This window comes from Hippoglossus stenolepis, chromosome 9, assembly GCF_022539355.2.
Source record: "Hippoglossus stenolepis isolate QCI-W04-F060 chromosome 9, HSTE1.2, whole genome shotgun sequence".
NCBI classification, from domain to species: domain Eukaryota; kingdom Metazoa; phylum Chordata; class Actinopteri; order Pleuronectiformes; family Pleuronectidae; genus Hippoglossus; species Hippoglossus stenolepis.
Genome location: NC_061491.1, coordinates 3,019,515 through 3,044,572, shown reverse-complemented (window position 1 = coordinate 3,044,572; position 25,058 = coordinate 3,019,515). Strand labels below are relative to the sequence as shown.

Sequence of the window (25,058 nt, the reverse complement as noted above, 5' to 3'; positions counted from 1 at the left end):
TGTACAGATCAAAGAAACCTGCATGATTTTATGAATGGACAATGACTGAAATCAGTGCTCCATCAGCACTTTCCATAACTTAAAAAGTCTGTTAAAAGCTGATGAGCTCTGCACCAACTGATTTTAACATTTAACTGATGGTCCCCATGACTGGCTTTTATTTCAATAGACAAACATGTAAACTTGTGTTGTGTCTTGTACGCTCTTCAGTGTGTAACCTTGTATGTTACAGTACTCAGAGTACGTGAATTAACTTGAAGTTGATATCAATCAAATGGACATGTTTGAACTGTACACTGTTCCTTTGAAATAAATTAAATGAATACAATTTATTAAAAAATATATATTGACAAAGTGAAATAGTTAGAGGGAGGAAGGAATTTATTGACTTTTGAATAAAATGAGCTGAAGTACATTAGAAGTAGAATGTCCGACATGTTGTTTACACACCCTAAAAGAAAGGACTCAGTTACATTTGGGGGATTCCATTTGAGAACCGAGGTTTCCTCATTTACATAAAACAGCAAAAATAAGTACAGAAAAGCTCTTTATACAACAATTTAAAATATTTGCAAAGATAAAAAATTAACATAATTTACAAAGGGTGGTCAGTGACTTCATATCACACAAATTCATGTCTAAGCTGCACATTCATTGTACAGGAAAGTATCAAACATGATTTTTTAAAAAGCTATAAAAGAAGCACAATAACTGCTTCACTAGTACTGAAACAAAAACATTTCACATCACATCCCTCATTTTCTAACTTCAGGAGATATTCACACCTTAATTGTTCCTTAAAATAGTTTTTCATGAGAAACTTACAGAGGTTAAGAACCTTCAAAGTCGATAGATATCTATAAAAAAAAATAAACATCAATATTTCCTTCACCTACTTGTCTCTGAAAAAGTTCCATGGCTCGATACAGATGTAATATAAAGCAACAGGCTTTTCACTATAACAATCACATATCGGTTTAGTGACAGATTAGTCACTTTCCCTTTGTGAATGGGTCAGCGGTGAAGGTTCATGGTCGTCGGTCATAGTCACTGATCTTCCTCTTGATGTGCGACAGTTTGGACCTGAGATATTTACACCTCTTCTTCTTTATCTGGTAGTCTGGGGTCTGCGGAGGATAGAAAAGAATTCAAGCATTTACATATTTTTCTCTATTTCCAGAGGACTGTATTATACTGTAAAGAACAGCACTGTGTGTACATTACCTTCTTGTGATTCTTCAGTCTGGTGTATTTATTCATGGCATCCTGAGATAAGGACGACAGTGGGTTAACAATCTGACCAATCAGAGGACTCCACCATCCCATTCATACTAACATTTCTCAGCCTTTTCTAACCCTTGACCAAATTTTCAGTCCAAATATTAAATGAAATTGTATTTGTTTTGCACCAGACCACAACATATATTCTCTCAAGGCACTTTACATAGTAAGGTCTAAATCTGGCTATGACAGTATGCCACTCTTACTGTATTTTCAGTCATGATCGGCGAAACACTGAATCAGGGAATTCAGTTAACTATAAACTCATTTGGTTTGCCATGGTAGTATGTGTGAATTTCTGATTCAGTAAGGTGCACGTTTAAGTCCTTCTTTGTTTACTGTTAGCTCAATAGCTTTGAGCAAAGCCAAACATCATCGAATTGTGGCTTGTTCAAGCACATTGTGTTCTTCACATAAGCTTAGACAATTCAAATTCTTAACACATTGTCATATTTATTGTTACTATTGTTGTAAGTGAGAAGTTTATTTTAAAAAAAGGTGTTAGGGTTAGTACTGACAGGACAGGGGCACTTCAGGGGTCAATCAGAATCAACTAGGGCCAGTGCCCAACTGACCCCGTCCCTGGATGCCCTGCCACTGTCCGTTAATAGGCATAAAAACATTTGGTACATTTTTGTGAATCAGCTGAAGTACCCATGTTCATCATATTAAAAAAAAAAATATGTAAAACATTAAAACATTTCTGATTCTGGAACATTTAATCAAAAAGGCTAAATGTACTTTGTAGTTCTAGGTTAATGATTAAAAAGAACCCAAAACTCACTTTCAGACGCATATGGACCGTTTTCCTACAATTGTTCTCATTATTATTTGAATTTCTTAAATGTGTCTAAACCTATTCTATTTGTAATCATAACCACACATCGTACACAGAGGGGTGGAATAGTCATCATCACTTTAAAGACACAAAACTGTCACGTCACCACTCACCAAGAACTGTGGACTGCCCTCAGGCTGTCGGTCGAGCTCTCTGTTCAGGTGGGCCAGGTCCTGGTTTATGTTGTCCAGCTCAGACTGCAGGTCCTTGTACTCCTGGTGATCCCGGTCAAACTCCCGCTTGTAGGTCAGACGTTCTTGCTCATCCACAATGGAAGGAAACAACCTTCAGACGAGAACAGAATGAAATTAACCCACATGGTAATAAGTTATTAGCCTCCAGTAGGGCCTCTAACAGATACATTTGGCAGTGCACACAAGATGGATTTATGGTATAGCAACACAAATGTCATAATCATTACAATTGTTGGCTAACAGATCCCTTCATACTCACGTGCTGAAGTCCTCCTCCTCCAGGTCATCTCCAGACTCTGCACCAGTGTCATAGTCCTTCAGCCGGGGCTTCAGGTTTCCCACAGAGCTGCTTATGTCCGAATCTCTGTGAACAGAATTATTGATTTTATTTATACATGTTTGTTGCAGCCTTGTCAGGTACCTCTTGGTTCACATGCCGACCCACTCCTAGGTCCCCTGGCGGCAGGAGGGCTGTAGACGGTGCTGTCAACATGGCCCTCCACTTCATCCTACAGCACCTGGACTCTTCAGGATACTACGCTAGGATCCTGATTTGGGAATTAAGCTCTGCCTATAACATTATCAAAGTGGGTCTGTTGGAGGAAGGGAAGGATGAAGGAAAGCTGTCCCAGCTGAGTGTGACTCCACCTGCCTCCATCTTAATCATACTAAACTTAATTGAGCTTAGTCCTAGACTGCTTATACGTGGAGACTGTGTTCACTGTAGGGCTGTCAAACAATATACATGAGCAGTACCTTACTATTTTTCAGACGGTATACTGAGTAAACCATCAGCACAGTGTAAATATATTCATATTTAACTGAAGGAAGTCTGCAAACAAACAACAGGCACTTGTGAGGTGTACTGTGAGATGCACAGCTTACCCTGGCAGGTAGAGAGGCTTGTTATCCAGTCGGTCCAGATAGTCTCTGGAACCCCCAACTTTGTCATTATAGTCATTCAACATTATCTCTGGGTCACCAGTCACATTGTTCACCTGAAGCATCAGAAATTTTTCATCAGTATTAGTTACTGCCGATATAACAGTGTATATACAGTGTACAACAAAAATGTCCCAAAGTTAATGTTACATTACAATTTATGTCCATTTAATACAATTTGATCTTTTTCTAAAGCAAGATGAGCATGGACAAATAATCAACATGATAATAGCTTTCACTTTTTCTTCTTTACACATGATTTTTTGCAGTGTGCTTGTCATGTTGGAGGCTGCCTGTTTTTAGCGCAGTTCCACACAAATATGCTTTACACCAACTGAGCCAAATGATTTATTTTGGTTTCACATGTATTTGCTGCCAATCGTCATCAGGCCTCTTTTCATGTTCTTTGACAAAATTGAATCTTGCAGTTTTGCACATACAGGTTGAGGTTACCTGATGTGCATTGTCTGATCGGTCACTAAAACCACAGATGTCCACAGATAACCATTGTGCGATGGCTAGTCTGAAGCAACTGTGTTTTACTTTATGTCCTGATTTTTCTTCAAACCTCACAATGTCTCAAAAAAATTTGTATGTACTTATTCAGGCAGCTCCTCACCTCATCCTGTCATTCCACTAAATTGAAAACCTCCTTTCCTGAGGTCTCATTTTGTTTTGACAAAAAGCTTTTTTGATTTGTAGGACTAAAATTCAATAAACAGAGTCCGTGAAGTTTTGAAAATGAGCATAGTCGGATTGTCTTATCGCAGCAGTTGTCTTTTCCGAAGTTTTAACAAATTCCCCTTCCTTGACCTCATGATTTGTTTCAATTGTCTCGACAGAAAATGAACTTCTTTTTCCTCTTCAAACTAATATTTTACCTGACTCGAGCTATTTAGTTAGATTTTTCCCCTTGATTTTAGTCATTGTATTACAAAGATAGGTTTTTTGCAACCTACTATTTTCTTGCCTGAGGTTTCGGTCAGGTTTTCCTCAGGCTCCTCTGATACTTGTACTCATTAAGGCAATAGAAACCAGTTCATACCATAAGATAAACACTCAATCAACAAGGACTAACCGGTTTCTCTGCTTTTCCCTGCATGCTTGAAAACTACTGATACCATCATTACCATCAACAGGAAGCCTGAGACAAAGTCCCTCAGCCAGCACTGCTGAAATGTTTGAAAAAGTTCACACACCTGGAATGAAAACTATGTTGGTACGAAACTAGTTTTCAGGTCAACACTTTCATTGGTGCCAATTTCCTAAAAATGCAAACCGTGACTATTTAATTATGGGAAATGTGAGAACACAAGATTTTATTTATGTTAATTTGCACATCCACTCATTAGAATTTAAAGTGTTGTTTAGATATTGTAGTTTTTATTTTTCGAACAAATCATCCTGACAGCACAGCACAAGTAACTTCCAAGACCACACCCAGAAACTGCTAAATGAAACCATCCAACCTGCCCTGTTTGTCACCTGACACACACTACCTGTACTTCTGTCTTTGTAAGGAAACTCATTTACATTAGGCATTCCCTTGCCTCAACCCTCACAACTAAATACCTAAACTCAACCCTTACCATAACCCTGAACATAATCATAACCATGAGGCTAAAGCCTTTGAAGATATGTTAGTACATGAGAACGTGACAAAATGTCCTAATTCCAAAACTGGTCCTTAGAATGTGAAGCCATACAAGTACACAGCAGACAAACACACACTCACCCACTCCCCGACACTGTTGTGTGGAACGTCTGTGATGACCTTCACTTCCTCCCAGAGAATGCGCTCTGGGCCCCAGTGCCTGATCTTCGAGCGAGTCTTGACAGCGAACACCATCAGGATGATGAGACCGACAAACACAAGGAAGCCCAGGACAATGGCGATGGCCTGCAGGAACCAAAGCACTGTATGTTACTGGGGTGAAATTACACTCACTTACATGAATAGTAAATACTATGGGGGTGGAAGAGCACATAGAAATCCATTCAAAATTACAAACTTTTGACATCAGCCTCAAACAGAAATCGATCATTAAAAAACTCAACAACATATCTAAGTGGAAACAAAGTCCTGACTCAGAAAAATCCACAGATGCAGAAGCTGTGATCTGCTACTTGTTATCCGTCACTGATCTTAAGGACATGAGCAGTGTACACCACAGGACTCCTCTTAATCTGTGTGTCCTTCAAAGTCAAGTCAGCAACAGAGACATGTCGTTGAATGTGATGGATTACCTACAGTTTCACCATGACGTTTTACAGTCGTCAAATTTAAAATAATTAAACAGAGTGGCTGGATGAAGCATTCAGAGACACTTTAGATAATTGACTTTAGTGAATAGTTAGCAATGATAATGTGAAAGCACAAGTGATATTTTGTAAGTCTAAAACTTGTAAAAACAACACTGATATTATCTTTTAAGACATTTAGAGTTGCCTAAACCTGATTGAGATTTAACTCTGACATGTGAAGAAACGGTTTCATCATACAGGCAGATTTCAGTAATTCAAGTAAATTTTAAAAAGAAAAATTAGGGATGAACACTTTTGCAGGGTTTGCTTCTCCTAGCAACCTTTTTTTTTTCCTTTAGTGTTTATCAAATATTTTGAAGCAATATTTCTATTTTCATGGTCATTTGTGAATTTAAGTGGGAAAATACTTTTAATTATACAGAATAATCTGCAATATCGGTGATTATCTATTACTGGAGACATTATTGGATTCTTGGTCAAGGAGCTATGAACTACAGCCTGCCCCACAGAACCACAAACCCAAACTCAAAAAAACATAATCAAGTATATCACACCTCTTGAGGCTCCACCACACAGTAATGGTAAAGGTATTGGTTGAGGAAGATGCCCTGGGCCTGGTTCTGTGTCTGGTACTGGGAACACAGCTGGCGAATCTGGCTGGAGTAGACAGACCCCGTGGACTGAGCTGTTGGGTTCACGGCTACCAGGTACACAATAGTGGCAATGATCATCAGAAACGCTAAGATGGCGCAGATGATGATGGTTGCTAGGTAGAACTTTGCTGAGCGGGCAGCATTTTGCCTCGAGACAACCAACACAAATATAATGAGCACAGCTATAAAGGTAATGGCTGAAATTGCGATGATGAAGCCTTTGCCAGTCTTGGGATCCATTTGTGTTCCTCCATAGGAACTGCCACTGCCAGCACCGCCGCCTCCATATGAGCTTCCGTAATTGCCGCCATAGGAGCTGCCATATGAACCGCCATACGAGCTACCGTATGTGCCGCCACCACCACCACCACCATAACCTGGCATCAAGCCAGCTCCACCTCCAAGACCCATGAGACCCATATCGTAGTCCCAGGCCAGCGTGGAGGCCACACAGGCGAACACGGCCACACACATGATGACGATGATGATAGACAATATCTTCATCACACCCGGGGGTGAGGTCCAGCGGTAGAAGTGAAGCATCTTGTCTCCTGGGTAGTAGGAGAAGGCTGGGTTGGACACAAGCTCACTGCGCCTGTGTCTGCTGCTGTGGCTGCAACAAAGGTGGAGAGAGGAGCTCAATTAGAGTTGTAACGTAACAGAGTGATCCGTCACCTCCTCACTAAAAGTCATGGCAAACACAACATGATATAAATAGAAGGCAGCTATTCCAGTGATACTGGACAAACCTGAAATGACGTGGTGACAACTTACAATACATGTCCTACTGATGATGAAGAAAACATTTTGTTTTAGGGTCATCTATTTCTGACTGATAATTGATGAAGAGGAAAAGTTTTGTGTTAAAGGGATAGTTCACCCAAAAATGAAAATTCACTCCTTATCTACTCACCACTATGCTGATGGTGGGTGGGTGAAGTGTTTGAGTCCACAAAGCACTTTTGGTGTCTCAGGGGTTAAAAGTGTTTGAAGAAGTGGTCATCATTTACTTCAATTGTATTGGATTTGGCTGCAACGCTATTTACCCCTGAAACTCTAAAAGTGTTTTGTGGACTATTCACAAACCCCTCCATCGGCATAGTGGTGAGTAGATATGAGTGAATTAAAATTTTTTTGGGTGAACTATTCCTTTAAGCCCCATGTGAACAGGAGTAAAATTACACTGGGAGGTGGGGAATAATTAAAGTCATTGTTCTGGATGACATTTCAACCATTGCAAAAGTACATGTGTTCTGTAATAGAAATGGTCAGTCAATGGCACAAGCCAAAAGACAATAGCAGTACCTGCTTGCGGCTGACATTACAATGCACATCTGGTAAACTTACAGAGTCCTGCTTTCCTGACTGCTTTAATTGATTACAAATAAGCCTAAATGTTGGCGTTCACGTGTTTTTGTGCATCCGATTAGCAAAAAACACAGCCATAATTTTCATTTCACACAGAGTTGGTTTAAAAAAGTCAAATCAAGCAGCTCCTGCCACAGAGATTCACTTTAAAATACAAGGAGGTCATAACAGAGTTAAATTATTAATGGTGAAAAACAAGGGGTCATTGAATAACACACATGTGCACAGTGACACTAAAAGTAAAAATGTAACTCCTCTCGAGAAAGAAATACAGATTGCATGGGGCTTGAGTTAAAATATGTTTCATGGCCTGTGTGAACAGTAGAGAAATAAGAAATATGTATTTAATGCAAAGTGATATTTTAAAAAGGCAGAAAATCCTTATATTCAAGAAGCTGAATCAGAATGTGTCATAAACAACCATCCAAATTGTGGGGAATAATTTGTTTGGATTGACTGATTTATTGAGTATCTTTTTCAGTGGTAATGCTGAGCCAGATCAAACAAAATAGAAAAATAAGCCTTCTGCTAAAAGCACTTGTGTGTCGTGTGATTTTATCCTCAGGCTATTTATTCCTCCATTTCTAATGTATACTTGTTGTTCTAATCCATCTGCTGTGATTGATGAGCACTTGGAAAACTCCTGTAGTTTTTAAATGTGCAATGCAAATAAAAGTGACTTGAATTGAAAATGAACACAATGTCTCTGAGCATTTTACCAGTTCAGTATCAGCATAGTAGTGCCTGGCCAAATATGTAAATTCAAAACACATCCTCAAAGGGAATAGAAATCATATTTGCTGGAGCAGTTTAGCTGGACAGAAATGTAATTTTTAGGAGACAGGGTTGTCTGGAAAGAGGAAACAACTATGCTGTGAATGTTGGAGCCCTCAGTTGCTAGAAGAAGAAGAAGAAGAAGAAGAAGAAGAAGAAGAAGAAGAAGAAGAAGAAGAAGAAGAAGAAAAAGAAGAAGCTCAATCTAAAGTGATGTGAATGTCAGTATATCTACAACTGAATTTATTCAAGTGTGTGAGTCTGTTCATGCCTCACATGACAGATCCAATCACAAGTGGATAGCTCTAAGTAGAGGTGTGAATGAACCCAAGACGTATTGAGGACGATCACTCAGACCATAATAAGAAGTGGGACGCATGTGGCCACATTCTTCAGTGTGAACATGAATGTGTCCTGGACCACATTAAAGGACCACCGTCTCTGACCCACAAACCGAAAGTAGTTTTACAATTAACAGTGACCACCACATATTGATCTTCTATTTTTTTCTTTTACTATTTCAAATGAGTCTTGGTCTTTGATCACCGTGTTTATTTGCGTAGATAGCAGGTAAATAAGATCTGATTATAAGTGGTCAGTCCTAGGTGACAGGTGTGAACTCATGTACTTGTAGTAGTAAGGGAAAGATGTGGGTCGACTTACTGTTTACTGCCACCTGCCGGGTATGGGGGGGGGCCATGTTTGTCTCTCGGCATTTTGATATCCAGCTGGCACTCACCTTGTTAAAAAAAACAGAAAACAGAACTGCTGACTTTTCATCTAAAATGACTTCTGTAAAATGCTAATCATGAGTATCACTGTCACATCAACTGTTGTGTCATCCTTTGTGTTCTCCATCAAACTCAATACAGTGACAACGAATGCTAATTTTCAGACTATTTGCCGCACATCAAATATCGTTTACATTAATGTCACAATTTTACAAAGCGCTGGAATGTGTTTTCCTGCCCCACAGGCAGCTTTGCTTTCATTTGTAAACACATTTATAGAGAAATGGATTATAGTGTTGCTCAAATTATGTTTGGGTATAGCTTCAAAATGTTCAATATATTAGTGCCAATATGACAATATTGATATTAATACTAAAATGAAAGATTTGTAAAACCTAACATTGAGAAATATACAAAGGTTTCTCTGGAAAATCTTTTTTGTTTCTAACAAGAGCCAGAACTTTCATCAAATAATACATTGTCCAAATTGACAAAATTAAGTAAACAATAACTCTAACTGGATTTACAATGCCTGCTTTCAGTGCTTACATTTTTTTATTCTCTGTGCTATACATTTCTGCTGAAAATAAGTTGCTGCAGGACAACACAAAACACAGCAAGTCTTTTACTTATGTGTGGGAAGTAAGAACATTCCACAGAGAGCATGGGGGATGGACCCCTCCATTCAAAACAAATGTTTTGATTTTCATACAATAAGCACAATATAGACAATGTTAACAAAGTCTAAACACTGTATTAAATTGCGACTGAACTGGCTACGGCAAAGAAAAAATGCTCATGTTGTACCTGCCTGCCTATATTCTTATCAAATTATACCCTCAAGAAAAAAGCTTCACACTTGTAGCCTTCAGAAATAGCTTTGTAAATCATTACTTTAAAAATCAAAACAGAATTACTCATATTTTAAATTTATATCCAAAATTTGCCCCAACAATAGAAACACATCCGTTTGATCAACTACTGTAGCACTGTCGACTTACAAATGCCTCTCAGATCATAGTGGCTCACTTGAATTAAATAAACATTTGTACAGAGTCGGAGATTTGGATTTTTCCCTTTGTTTTATAATTTAATAAATCACCGAATTAAGGGGATTTAGAATCTATGGATTTGTGTGATCAAAGTACTTCTGGTTGTTTTTGTGGAGAGACAACAGAAACAGTGACCTTCCTCAGGTATCTGCTGAGGAAGACAGTCATCACAGGTTGTTTGTGGTGAAACAAAGCAGCAGCATGTGGGTGGAGATGTTCTGGCGCACAAACAGAGACTCCCTCACTGCTCAGTTAGTTTCTGTTTACATTTAAAGTGCACAGGGAAACAGACTAAAGACAAACACAGCTTCCAGGCGTTTGTATTTTAAAAAACATCAGTAAAGACGAGAGAGTAAAGAAATGCAGCTAAAACAGTCTTTAAAAACATAAAATGACGCAAACTGCTCAACAAACGCAGAAGAAAATAAAGGCAGGTGAATTTGCGGGGACATTTAATCTAAGAAATGGCGTCGGCCTAATTAAACTTGAGATGTTTTGTAATTTGCTGCTGTTAACGCAAGATTTCACAAAGTACATTTAAAGCTCTTTCATGTCGAATCTCTGTCCCGTTAGTTCGTCTGTGTATCAGACACCAAGGGTTATTTTACTCATACACAGCCTGAACATTTGAAACACACTCACCTGTACACGATGCACCGTCTGATCCTGACACAAACAGAAGCGACGCTGAGCTAAAACACTGAGCGCGCGGCCGCATACTCTGCAGCGCGCACTCGCGGAGTAGAAAAATGACGCGCCTCCAGGTGTGAGCCGGTCACGTGAGCTGTTCCCCAGGTATGACAGGACTAACCTGTCCTCTCTCTCTCTCTGTACCTGCTGTTTTCACCACAGGTACAAGGAAAAGGCCTCCATCCATTCATCCATCTATCGATCTACCCAGCCACCCACCCATCTATCTTTTTATTTAAAAGAGAGTTGGATGTGATGCAGCTTTAAACTCTATTTGAAAGGCCCAAACCTCATCTTATTTAGATTTTCAAGTAACTTTCCGTCTATTATATATATTTTTCCAGTATTATCAACTAAATGTTTTCAGTTTACACAAAAAATATTTGCAGTTTGTAAGAAATTAATCAATATGATTGATTTCATAGACAATCTAAAAAGAGTATAAACACTGCTTGTATTAAATTGTGACTGAATTAGCTAAATTTAATGACTAAAACGGAGCTCATGTGTCAATATTTTCATTTTAAAGTTTTTCCATCTGTTCTAATTTCCCCCCCAGTATTATCAACTTAATGTTTTTAATTTACATAAAGCATAAACATGTGTAAGAAATCCTACCTATTTATCCTACATAATATAAATGTGGATTATTTCACTAAATACAAATGCTGCACTCAGTAAATGCTCATTCTGATTGTGACAAATGGACTAAGTTTCAGAAGTGAATTACGAAAGGCTGTTTCGTTGTGTAAGACATCTCCAGTGTTGTCAAACTTGATCCCGTAAAAAACACATTGCTCCAGGCTTAGTCAGTTCAGGAGGGTGAGTGACTTTTTTATTTACTTTGAACTAAGGGAGCTGTTCTGATCCAGGTCATTTTAGATTGAAAGAATAGTCCCTGCCCCTGCATTTGACTGTTTCATAGACTGAGAATAACCTGTATTTCCCACAGGACCAGTCATCTGAGAGCAGAGCCACACCTTCAGTAGTAAGCATGGATTCTTAAGGGATTGGTTTACCTCCACCACCACTGTTACCACTAATTATAGTTCAGTTTTCAATGCATGGACACTCTGTCTCAAAATAATAGATTAATTAAACATATTGTGCCTCATTTGATATTTAAAAAAAGTTAGACCACAATTTCAAACAAAACTATTATTGGTTTCGATAAACACATTGTGTAGCTGTATTAATCAGACTGCACAGTATTAAAAAGTGTGTCAACCCTCTCGATGACCTGGTTTTCTACATTAAATGGCCCAAAAATGTGACCTGATCTAAGATCACAAGTACAGTCAAACACAAAGTGCTTAAACTTATAACATAAACCATGATAATACTATGAGTCTTTATTGAACACACCCATTTACCATTTTCAAAAGTTAGCCAACCATTACATTTCAGAGCTGGTTCATGATGAAATGCTGTACACATAGTGCTGCATGACGGAACATTTACCCAGCAGTGTTGTTGAGTCTCATTGTGTCTTTGGTAGATTTTAGGTCACAGTGATGCTGCTCTGGAGAGTGGTGACTCATGCTCTACACATTCACCATTGACGTGTGTGGTTGACTCGTGACCACAGATGTTAAACCCCAATGATTCCTTTAAATCTTTAGCTGTTACACTGGGCTTCAGTTTCACCTAATCAATACTTTTGCAGTTAAATTGGTTCGTATCAGTAGACTTTAAAACAAAAAGTAAAACATCCAGGTTTACTAAATCCTGGCTGTTAGCTTCAGATGTTAATAGCTGAGAGTTTCACACACGTTTTCCAACCCACACTGTGAAAATTTGAATGAAGTTTCCAATATGGAAAAGAACTATACTTATTTGCATTAGATTAAAATGAATTGTTTGATTAAATTGTGTGTGATCTGTTGAAGCAAATTTATACATAAATGCAGGTGATTACAAAGAGTTCTGTTACCTTTTCTTGCCACTGAAGAGGAGAATAAAACCCTCACATTTCTACTGTACTGAGGATAAACAATGATTTCAAACAAAGACATAGAAACTTGTAGCTTTGTTTTGATTTTCCACTTTTTTCCCCCACTGGCTTCCCTCATTCATTGCCGCTGCCCTGCAATAACTGAGCTTAAATGGCCACAGTGAATGACAGTCACAAAAACAGTAGTTTAATGGTTAAAGTTTTCTTTTTTGTAAAGGCAAAATACAAGTATGTAAAAAAAAAGGTGCTTAATTGGTATTAAAAAGATAAACACTAATCAATTAAACATGAATGTACAAATACATGAATGTACAAATACATTTACAAATTACTAAAAATGATTAAAACAACAATCTTTAACTTCACCATTTGTAAAACGGTGGGAGATGGTTCATAAATTCAACTGGGGAGTTTTTAGTGACCATCTAAAACCTAAACACTAATAACATGACGAAAAGTAGATCAGCCTCCACTGTATGACACGGAGTACAGTATATAGAAACATATCCGAACAAATATAATCTGTTAACCTTACCTACAACAGTCTTCTACAGACACCTCTGTCTGTTGCAGCACGGCTACTCTTCCTTTATACATCAGCCTTCATTAACTTTGCCATCTGCTTTATTTACAGCTAGATCATTTGCTTCATCCTTCCAGGCAGTGTTGAGTCAACCACAGAACCCATTTCTTGTAATTACTTCAGCCAACACATGCATCCAGCGATGTGCACCAAAGTCTCTTTAACATCCACAGATTGGCCTCTTTGCAGGAGCCAGTTGAACAGTTTCCATCCGTCGCCACGTTTTTCTGCTACCCTGGACTAAACACATACCAGACTTGAGACACAGTGATGAAACTGATATTCATCATCTTATCTCTGGATGAAATGGCAAGTTAATGACATCAGTACCACGACAATCTGTGATGCAGACTGCACGTGTTGTGAGTCATGTTAAATGTAAAACCCCCATGTTTATTTGCCATCGTTCCAGTCCGCGACCTTGTTGTACTCATGGATCTTCTGTTTGATGTGAGAGAGCTTGTTCTTCAGGTACTCACACCTCTCCCTTTTTTCCAAATATGTCGGGTCCTGACGAAAAAAACCAGAAAATAATTCAATATATTTCATCTTTGGTTCCTCTCCTGGTGATGACACTCCTATATATCAGGGGAAAGTGTTCATGGCAGTCTAATACAATACATGAAAGTATTTTATTTTAAATTAAAAGCTCATTATCATAAAACTTTATTTGTTACTTAGTTGAAGTACTTTTGGCAGTACAGACTAGCATGTTGGGTATGCCTCTGGCCACTGGAGATTGGCCAGAGCATGAAAATAGACAATTTATAAATTAGAAGTTTCATAATAGAGCTTATAGCATCTCTTTAGATACCTCATGCCTTCTTTCAAACCCCACTGGCCCAGTGTGTACAAGCTTTCTATTGTAAATTAAGTTACTATTTCTGATTCTCCAAAGCTTTACATTACAAATAATGTCATAAGATAAGTATTACCTTCATGACAAATAATGTGTAAAATAATATACTGCTCCATTAAATAATGTCTAGCAGAATTTAAATTATCTTATTGTATTTATTTCAGCCACTATAATTATACATTATAGTGAGTGATCAACAAAATAATTTGAGTGCATTTATTTTGAGCATCCAGTTTAAATCATAGTTGAAAGTCCACCACATACTTAAATACTAAGATTTAAGTTCATCAAACCTGTAGATGACCTCAGTATGTTTTACATTTTACTTCCTCTTTTTTCATAATGTACAATTAGGTTCCTTGTTTCTGCCGGCTGATTACAACATGGTTACATTCTCCACGTGTGACTCATTGCTTATGACAACAACACTGATAATTCAAACACTCCTGGTTTTGGTTTCTAACAACTCATGTGACAATGGTCCTGACATTTTTAAGTTGCCAGCTCATTGTGCTGTTGCATTTTGTGATCACTTTATATTAAATACTGTAATTTAAGTAATGGTCTTCCGGGCCGAGTGGCACTATCCTTGGTGCTGAAAGGGGGAACCAATTCTAGCAACTAAGGGTTATACAGTCCTGAACTTCAGCCTCAACCAGTCTTTTAAATTTAATTATTTTCAATTTCGTAAATAGTTATTTAACCGTCAAGCTGCTAATTATTTTTTCTCGGAGTTCACGTTCAAGTGATATTTGTGGCAAGTGATCTCAAGTGGGTGAAACTATTACTGCAAAAACTCAACAGCGCTTCATAGCTGTATAAAGTAAATCTGTTGATCCAAAAGATTGGAATTACAGTATATCTGTTTGGTTTGTATTAATCTGTTACATCCTGAGTGTTTATCACTGTCAATGTTTACTCGAATATCGGTCTTGCTCTATTTGTAAGTTAAAATAATTCACTGTATGTCACACTTATGTCTCTAAAGGAAATGATACAATAAATGTGTGATTTTTCAAGGTTCATTCTTGCTTCCACATCAGGTAGAAGGTAGTAGAAGAAATTGGTAAATCAAGAAATAATTCAAGGGGTGAAACCTGGACATCAATCATACACAAATTTCCAATTTGAACACTCACTTCTAATTTTATGGCTCTATTTGAACAATCTGAGCACATGGTCTAAAGCACATGGCACAAGTGAGTTAAGCACAGTTTGCTAGTTTAACAGTGGGAAAACAAACGTTGCCCCACCAGGAGCATAGTTCAAAAAGGTTGCACATAATCTCATAATTACTCATGAGTGGGTTTTGCTCATAACATGAACTAATCCAGAGTGCCATCTCCCATTCCCTTTAAACCCCTGGAGCACCTTTGTGGATTGTTATTATACAGGCAGATTTTTCAGGTAGTAAGAGAAATGATTCTTTGTAGAAGAGGTTCACTTGCTTTACACAGGAGCACATATCATTAAAATAATAGTGAAACACTGCAGCACTGACTTCAGACCAGGTTTTTGTTGTCAAAAGCAAAACCGCCTTCCTCTGATTTAATTATGTGCCTGAACACATTTTCAGACCACCGACACAAATACATTTAAATAATGTGGGTGTTGTGATAGGTCCCAATATATTTTGTAAACAATTAGTTTGTTCCAATGATGTTAATAAATTTAGCATTATTTACTGAGCCTTAACATGAGGTGCTGCATTATTACTTGTCTACAATTTTTTGTAAATGAATGGGAAAGATCATGAAAACAGAAAGTCTGTATAACAAACTGTGTTCATCATGGTTGAAAGATTTGGTGTGTAACAGACAAGCAGGGTTTAAAAAGACACCCCTGATTTGACCTGTGCTAAAAGTCTGAATGTCCAAGCCTCTGCTTTCGCTACATTCAACACTAAAAAATGACTAGAGAAATCCTTTCATGTAAGTAAGATTAAAAATGAGGTCAGAATAGAATCAATGTGAAGGTGGAGTATTTTTCGTAAAATACATTTTGTTGCACATGGACATAGAGGGATGTCAAAGGTTTATAGAAACATCTCTCAGACATTTACGTATATATTTCTAACTCATCTCAACCTGGCATACACTCACCACCTCCTCAGGAAAATCAGGATTGATACAAATCAGTATATATATAGAACATGACCATTTCAAACACTTGTCTGACAGAAGGGGTCAGCTAACTTATTGGGGTCTATATTTATTTATTTTGATATTTCTTACCTCTAGTGATAATTATCGAACACAACTGTAACTTTTTCTCTTGGCTACGATTGTAATTTTGTGTGGTTAATCAAGAAGTAAACCAGATAGTGGTGTGACACCATTACACTGCCTCAATTAAGGTTTTACATGTTAAAATGTCTATAAATGTATACATGTTTGTCCAACTGGCCTCTTTCTTCTCTTCAGTGGATTTAGGTGAGGCTGAAATAAAAGTCTCCAGGACAACAATGTTGATCAATGCCTCAAATATTTCCTTCTCAGTCAGCAGTGAAGAGCTGAGATCACAGGAAGTAAATTTTCTTGTTGCCCGTTCTATTTCTGCCTCCTCTTTCCAATAGAGTTAGCGCCTCAATCGTTTACTCCAGTTCAGATAAATACAAAGTAAAATCGCTTTTCTTTGTGATGGTCCACTGGGTGATCCACCATCATACTTAGCTTTTTAAGTTTTCTTTTAAGAGAATATAACCCCAGTGACAGTAAGCCTCAAGTGAACAAACTGGTATGAGCAGATCAGGGGTGATTAGTTCAGCCAACAAGATGCCCTGGAATTACACTGCTCTCTGCCAGGCTGCTATGCACTGTGTTTCTTTTCATTGAGACTCAGAGACAAGTGTTTGAAATGATTAATACAAAAACCTGCTGTATTTGTAAAGCTGAGGTTCATGCTATTTGCCCCAAAATACAATGTTTTGTGAGAGTCTTTGTTCCCCTGAATCTGAATAACAGAGGTGGGAGCGCAAATATTGAAGCTACAAAAGTCCCATTTATGGGAGGTTTACATAAACCAGAATGATCCTTTAATCAGAGCATGAACTTAAAAGAAATATCCACTAAGTGACTGGATGGATCATTAAGCACGTTTATGATGTTTACTTACAGTTTTCTTCCTCTGATATTCCATTAAAATGCCACTGATCCGCTCCTTCTCCTGAAACAAGGCAACATGTTAGTGGACATAGCTGTGCAGTGTGTATACAAGTGTATTCCTGTTTGTTTGTGTGGATGTGAGTGAGATTTGTACCATTTGGCTTGACGGCTGGGAGGGAAGATTCTGTATCATCTCGTCCATATCCTCAAACTTAGAAGCCATTGCCTGAACCTCACTGTGCAGCTCCTTATACTCAGCATATTGGTCATTGAACACAGCCTTGTACTGGTCCCTCTCCTCCTCTGAGCGTATGCTGGGGTATTTCCTGGGGAAACAGGACAAAAGAAAACACACGTTCTTAGGCAGTATTATGCAGCACGGAACGTAGCGCAAACCTGACAGTTCCTGAATGCACGTATTGGGAAACGGCATGAACAAAATTAGGTCGGTTAGAGGTTTTAAATGTTGGTTTCGATACATTTTCTGTCAATTGCCCAGCCCTAGTATTGACCTAGTCAAATAAGACATTATTTTGAATATGGTTGAGTATGAGTTGTTAATACATTATTAAATTCATATTCTGTTTACATGTTACAGCATAGCATTGCCCAATTATTGAGATTATTTCGCCTAAATCTCTCCGATATCCTCCTCTGAGCTGTGTTCATGTTCGCGTGCACACACTGGAAACGCACACAAGCTCTCGCCCAAGGGCATCGCTACATCCACAAGCATCGTTACTCCTTACTTTTAGGCTTAAAACTTGGCGTAAATGATGCAGTTTTTCAATTAGAATTTGAATGTCGGGGCTTACGGACCCTTGAATGACACCACACGAGCAGTCTGGAGGCATGTTATGTTTTTTATTTTTTTATTTATTGCGTTTGAAAAATGTATCATCAGTTTCTTCAATTGTATTGGATTTGGCTGGAACACTGTTTACTCCTTAAACTCCAAAAGTGTTTTGTGTACTCAAACACTTCACCCACCCCTCAATCGGCATAGTGGAGAGTAGATAATTTGTGAATTTTCATTTTGCGGTGAACTATCCCTTTAAAACCCCAACCTGAAATAATTACAATGCTTTTTTCCATTTGGAGCATTTTCTTTAAAATTTTGCAAAAGCTGCCACTGCTTTTTATTTTACACCCAGGGATGTGTCATCAGGTCTGGTTAAGGTATTCAGAAAATGCTGTTTACATGGCGGTGTCTTATTTACACTATTATATTAATCGGGTTAATATTGGAATATAGGTATCCAAACCTCTTTAGTGTTGGACAGTGTGATTTACGACCACAATTTTGGTTTGATCACCAAAGAATTCCCCTCAAGACAGTCAACATATCACTTGGAGAGGATCAGAAATAACACAATGTCCAAGCGATCTCTACTAATTGACTAAATTAATGCTTAAAAACTTTGATGATGTGGGAACCATGGAGCGTTACAACAAATTCAGGGACTATATCTTTTATGAAAGATATGTGTCTTCCTATCCAGAGCCTCTATAAAAAGTGATATTTTGGGAAATTGTGACTTAGAAGGTAATACTTACGCCACATAGTCGGCTATGACTACAGGTTTGGGGATGTGTCCGGATGGTATGTGACCTTGCAGGATCTCTGGCTCCAGCATCCTCACAGGAGCAGCTGCAGAGTTGTTTGGGGCGTCCATGAGGTCTGGCAGGATGGTGGGGAGAGGAGTCTGCTCGGAGGCCCTGGAGCCTGGACCCAGCTGCAGCAGAGGACCAGAGTCACGTGGTCAATTCATGTACACTGTTTACAATTCAACGTCTACTAGAACACAAAATAAGCAAAACTTGATACTTACTATAGACAGAGGGAATGATGATGCAGTAGTTTTCATCTAGGTTTTTTTTGAAGAAGAGAAGGTAAGTTATTTATTATATGTTCAGTGTTCCAAGTTTTATAAGAAACAATTCAATGTTATTGTGTTATTTACTTTTAATTCTACAGTTGTATGATAAGATTTAAATAACTATAAGATTTAATATTTTTTTTCAGCCTCCCAATATAATTTTTTCAACACATGGAAATGTTGAAGAGAAGAACAGACATACACAGAATATTTTGTCTATACTGCAAAAGATAACACTTTTTATAACATATGAACATGTTAAAGAGAATATTAAGTCACCAAAATAGTCACTGATCTTTAGGTTTTACACACTGGTGTAAATGGGTCACAGCTACAGCATGTTACCTATGCTAATTAGGAACATACGAACACATGACATTCATTAATAAAAGAACACAGATGAAAACAATTCTGCAGTTTAAGAACGTATCATGAAACCGAGGTAGAGTGTCTTAAAAAACTTCTTAAGAACAAATTTGAGATAATTCTTATGAAGATATTGATGAATGAGGCCCATTGATTTCATGGTCAAATTTGTAACGCTTTCCCTCAAAACCCTGCACTTACACTCAAATATTCCCTTATTGTGCTTAGTTTTGCTCTGCTTGTGCTCAAACTGTGAGCTTGCACTCACATACAGATTTTCTGGGCTCCAGCCTCAGCTCTTCTCACGCTGCTTCTTTCCACATGTGAAATGTCTGCACTCGGATTTCCCCTTTACGGGCGGTTACTTGCACTCCAGTACAGGACTCTTAAAGAAGTAAAGCCAACACACCCACAACGAGGGCAGGACAATGTCATTTGTCAACACTAAAGCTGGCCCTCTATTAGTTTGTTTCATGCGCGCACAGAAGCAGCTGAATCAGCCATTGTGTCCATGCAACAAAATCTGTGCGAGAGCATAGTTTGAGCACAAGCAGAGCAAATATAAGCACAAGTAGGGGCTATTTGAGTGTGAGTGCAGGATTCTGAGTAAAACAAACCTATCCAGGGGTTTAGAATTTTTTTTATGAACACTTACTATCAGTCATTGTGCTTTGAAAAGCTATGGTATGTTTCAGAAAATGGTCTAAAAGAAGAAAACATTACATACAACATACGATTCAACCTTCTAGCATTCTTTGTGACAAGGCTTTAAGAGATTAAGCTTCAAATAAACACTCAGTTAATATTATACTCATATCGATGCTTCGAATTAGTGGTCTATAGCTTTCAAGTGTGTATGTGTATGTGTGTGTCAGACCTCCTGTTCCAGTGCCTCCCTCCTCATCCTGGCTACTTCATGCCTCCACAGCTTCAGACACACTCCTGCACTAATGAAGTAGAGCACCATGGTGATGAAGAGGAAGATGATGGCTGCCGTCTGGCCAGCCTCTGTGCGACAAAACGCCCCGTTTATTCCATTATTGAAGACTGGTATGTTGCACATCCCCCCTCGAGTGGTGTCCCTGACATACACCACCCCTGCTGCTATGTAGAGCACAGCCAACACAAGGTTGATGGAACACTCTGTGAGTGGCCACCAGGAAGAGTCTAGAAGGATGGCTCTGTAGTACATTGACATCCCAAGAACGACAAGAATAACAGTCACTATCCATGCTAGACCAGCCACCACCAGGACAAATGGAGTTTTGGGGCCTGTGTAGTAACTGCCCCCCCCATATCCACCTGCCCCTCCACCAAGTCCTCCAAACAGCTGTGGCCCGGAGTATCCATACATATTAAACCACTCGTTGTCTTTATGAACATATGCGCAGACACAGGCAAACACAGCCGCTCCAAGCAGTAGCTGCACGCAGCCAAGGATTCTCAACAGGCCAGCCCAGGACTTCATGTAGGCGTAGCGCAGGTGATACTCCTCCACCCGCTCCTGATAGGTCTGTGCTGATAGATTGGTGGGCACTGCAGATGCAGAGCTGAGGGCTTCAGCACCCAGTAGCAGTCCGTCTTCCTTGTGAGCATTGTAGCTGCTCCCGGAGCCTCCGTTGCGGCCCCAATTGGAGCCAGGAAGGGACGGAGATGGAGGGGCGGAGTGGGGGGGTGAGCAGGGGACCCCTGCTGTGGTGCGGCAGTTGGAACTCTTCTTGGATGAGGGTGCAGGCGAGTGAGGGGCAGTTGACGGAGGGATGGACCACCCCTGGCTGTCATGGGTGCCACTATTGCCCCGGAAGAAGTTCTTGACTGAGTCAGGGACAAAACGATGGACTGGCTTAATGTCCATGGCATCACAATCGCTCTCCGTTGGGTCTTCATCGCTGGAGGGGTAGAAAGATTCAGGACCAACAGCTGGCTGACCAGGTAGAGGGGGAGGGGGAAGTGGGTCTAAGCTGAGAGCTTGCACTGCTCCATGCATGGGCCCCGGGGGCAAGGGAAAATTCTTATGCCATAAGGGGTCCAGAGGGACCTGGTCATAGTGAGGGACCTCTCGCACCCGGTCGAACCTGGTGACAGAACCAACTCCTCCTGAAGACATCCGGACCTGGTCTCTGTGCTCGCTGTAAAGAGAAACAGTGTTTGAACAGATGCCGACAGATGGATCCATATTAGCTGGAAAGGATACGTATTAAAATTAGAATCATACTTTATTTTTGAACAGAATTTCTAATGGTTGTGACATTGCATTCACACACCACCCAACACCAAGCAGTCAGGTGACCTCACAGGTTATAAAAAAGACATCAGTGTATTCTGAGACGAGAGGACATTATATAGGAGCCTGATATGACCCCCGGCATCAGGAACAAAAAAAATATTTTTATTTCACGGTGTGTGTCATGGTTGAAGACAAATGACACTGAATTGGTGACTGAAAGTAACTCAAACTGAAGGTGAGCGCACCTGAAATGTTCTTCATAGTAAAACTGCGCACACAACTGAAATTTTGAGAAATATTTTTACCTCATTGTGTCAAAAACTTTTGACTGACCTGGTAGTTTGTATCCAACTTGTCTCATTATGTGATTGCTTATTTTTAATTAACTTTTTTTGTGATTTCAGTTAAAAATCATCTTGGCAACTTAAACTTCTGCTAATAAAAAATGAATAGAGAAAAAATATGAGTAAATATGTCATCTTTTTAAAATAAATTGAGAGTTTTGTTTAGCTTAGTGATTGGATCATCATTATCAAAGATTCAGGTGTAAAAAAACAGTCAAAAATATTTTTGACACACTGTGGAAACTTTGACAGTTTTCTGAATTGTGTCTGTACAGAGCTGTTTAAAAAAAATCATCCTCGTATTTTCACAGATCTTTCCAAGATCAGCATCGTTTGACCCTAACTTGAGCTGTGCATTTCAATATTTTTCAAATTGCAGTAAAATTGCGGACTTAAACAAATGATAAAATATTCCTTCAATTTTACAGTTGCAGACAAGAATAAAAGCTTTTTATCATTTCTATATGTTTGAATTCCAACTTATTTGAAGTCTCTAGAAAACAGTAAGCTGTTGACGTTCACATTATTACGATTCATTATAGGGTAGTTTTAGCTTATTATACACTAAATGATACTTTCTGATACTCCAAATACAATTAAAAAGCATTCATTCAGACTGCAAACAAGAAGCATAAAACTGGCTTTCATGCCTCTTCACTGACTTCTCCAATCTTTGTGGTGCACAGTTCTTCTTGTTGTGGGTTTTTTTCTGATGCACATTCAATTTCTCTTCTTGTCCCTTTGGCTTTTATTTAGTTTCAGCCAATTTAAGATAAGATAAAATAGGACTATCAATTCTGAAGGAACGGCCTGTGTCAGCCTGCTCCAGATTACAGTAATACAATATCTGAATAAAAACATTTTTATCAAGTCTAAATAAATATAATTGAATGTACACATACATGTTTAAAGTGTATTATAAGTTCAAATAAAAATACTAAGTGTATATACGGAGTAATTGCAGAACCTGTGCCTAATAGAAATAACGATAGAAATGAAATTAAAATAAGTACTTTCATAGTGACACAAATTTACAAACCTCTTGGTGCGATTCAGTTCAGACAAAGTAAACTTTATATATCCCACAGTAAACCATTGGTGTGTTGACTTTTGAAAGGTCCTGGATAATAAAACACCAGGTCATTGATAACATTGATAACTAGTTCCCTCCATTATTTATATTAATTCACTTTGTTTTTTTATAATTCAGTTGAGTATTAATTATAAATTCATTTGAAACAGTGAAGGCATGCAACTAAAAATTATTTTAAAGGATACTTAATTAATGAATGCCTAGATGGTGAAGGCGGCTGTTCCTTTGGCCACCGGATGTCGCTGTGTTTACTTCAGGTGTCATCCGCCCATCACTACATTGGGGCTAATTAATAGCACCAATCTATGCTAAACTAAGTTCGCAGTTTAACATTACTTGTGTAAACGTTTCGTCCAGTGGTAAAAAGCCTGAGGAAAACTGCAGCACTGGTGATAGCACTTAGCGTCACTCAGCCACTTCGACACTGAACCAGAGACAACGGAGAATATTAACTGCGGTTCATATTCAGACGCTCGTTGAACGCAACGTATCTCGCCTGTCGGTCGGTTTTTACGTGTTTAAATCGACGTTAGTGTTGTTAAAACAAACATGACGCTGACCTACCTGCTGCTATTCCTCCGTGTGTTGGTCCTCAGGTTAAAATCAGCCTGTGAGTCGCCCTCCTTTTGTTCTGGAGCAGATGTGAGCTGCAGATGAAACTCACCTGTCCTGTCTGACCCGATCACGGTGCGTTCACGGCCTCCGCTTACATCCGACTTCACAACTCCTATAAACAAGATTTCTACAACAGATTGGTGTGTTGCTGTGATCATGGGCAGTGGGGGATGATGTTCTGTGTATAAGTGTGATTGTTTGAAGCTATCTCTGTCTTTATATTAGGAACAACACAGGAGTGAGCTTGGACACGAGATGAGTTAATATGAGTGTTCAGATGAAGAAGCTCTTCACATGTGGTGAAACATCTGTGAGACCATTTGACTTTGACCTGGATTCCTGTGACTGAATGAGCCCATGTCGTGTTCTTTTATCCTTAGGTATGAGAAGGGTCGGTCTTGGTTCAAAAAGTATTTATTTAGAAGCAATGAAAAGGTACAGCATAGCTATGGGCACTCAATGCACAGCCTCGGCTCTAGTCAGTAGCTCGGGGTAGTCAAGAGTCGCCCCGAACGGACGACAGGTGCAATATTTATAATAGTTGGTAGAAGGCGTGGTCCCAGCATCTTGGAACTGGAATCCACCAATGATGAGGAGCCGCTCCCAGGTTCGTCCCTCCTTTGATAGTAGCTGGGCAAATCTTCACATTCTGACAGTGTTAAGTTTTGTGTATTAAAAACAAGCCTTTATCCGGCTGAAGCTTTATGAGTCTTTAGTAGTTTTGCAGATACGGTGTTGTTGTTCATTGGAGTGAGAAACATTGTGTTTCTGCTTTATCGGCTGTATGTTCTGTGTGCGTAAGCATGCGTATTCATCAGACAAGACAACGCCTTTCCTATCTGGCCTTCAGAAGCTGGGGCAGCTTCTTGATTTCTTTCTAAGGCATAGGTCACAGTGTCTTAATGAGCACAGTGCATTCATGTATGTGTGATGTTGAATAAAGCTAAAGGAATACTTTAATATATATAAAGGTTTATGTATGAGAACAAGTTTAAGTACAGTGTATTGTATGCCACGGATTACAGTCCTAACACATAACAAAACATTAATTCTTTCTGTTAAGGTACAAACATGGTGCGTGTAAAATCGATCCTTTTCGGGGCTATAGTGTCTAATTATATTATTAAAATCCTAACACCCACTGCAAAGTCAATGTAACGAAATAACACAGTGTACCAGAGCAGAAAATGATTCTTAACTGGGCTCACACAGCATGAACTCACTTTACCATTAAGGCATTAGCAA

The 25,058-nt window shown here is 38.9% G+C and overlaps 1 protein-coding gene across 1 annotated transcript; it reads right to left on the bottom strand.

Annotated features, from left to right (window-relative positions):
* Positions 1-363: 363 nt before the first annotated feature.
* Positions 364-23,894, bottom strand: LOC118115591. Its single transcript, XM_035166852.2, has 17 exons — positions 23,763-23,894; positions 20,412-21,663; positions 19,121-19,156; positions 18,846-19,024; positions 17,443-17,614; positions 17,299-17,349; positions 13,722-13,835; positions 13,444-13,565; positions 10,741-10,856; positions 8,979-9,054; positions 6,075-6,786; positions 4,991-5,155; positions 3,199-3,311; positions 2,573-2,677; positions 2,233-2,404; positions 1,225-1,266; positions 364-1,127 (listed from the first exon to the last, which is right to left on the bottom strand). The coding sequence occupies exons 2-17, from the start codon at positions 21,639-21,641 to the stop codon at positions 1,029-1,031; spliced, it is 3,504 nt and encodes a 1,167-aa protein (XP_035022743.2). The 5' UTR covers positions 21,642-21,663; positions 23,763-23,894; the 3' UTR covers positions 364-1,028.
* Positions 23,895-25,058: the final 1,164 nt, after the last annotated feature.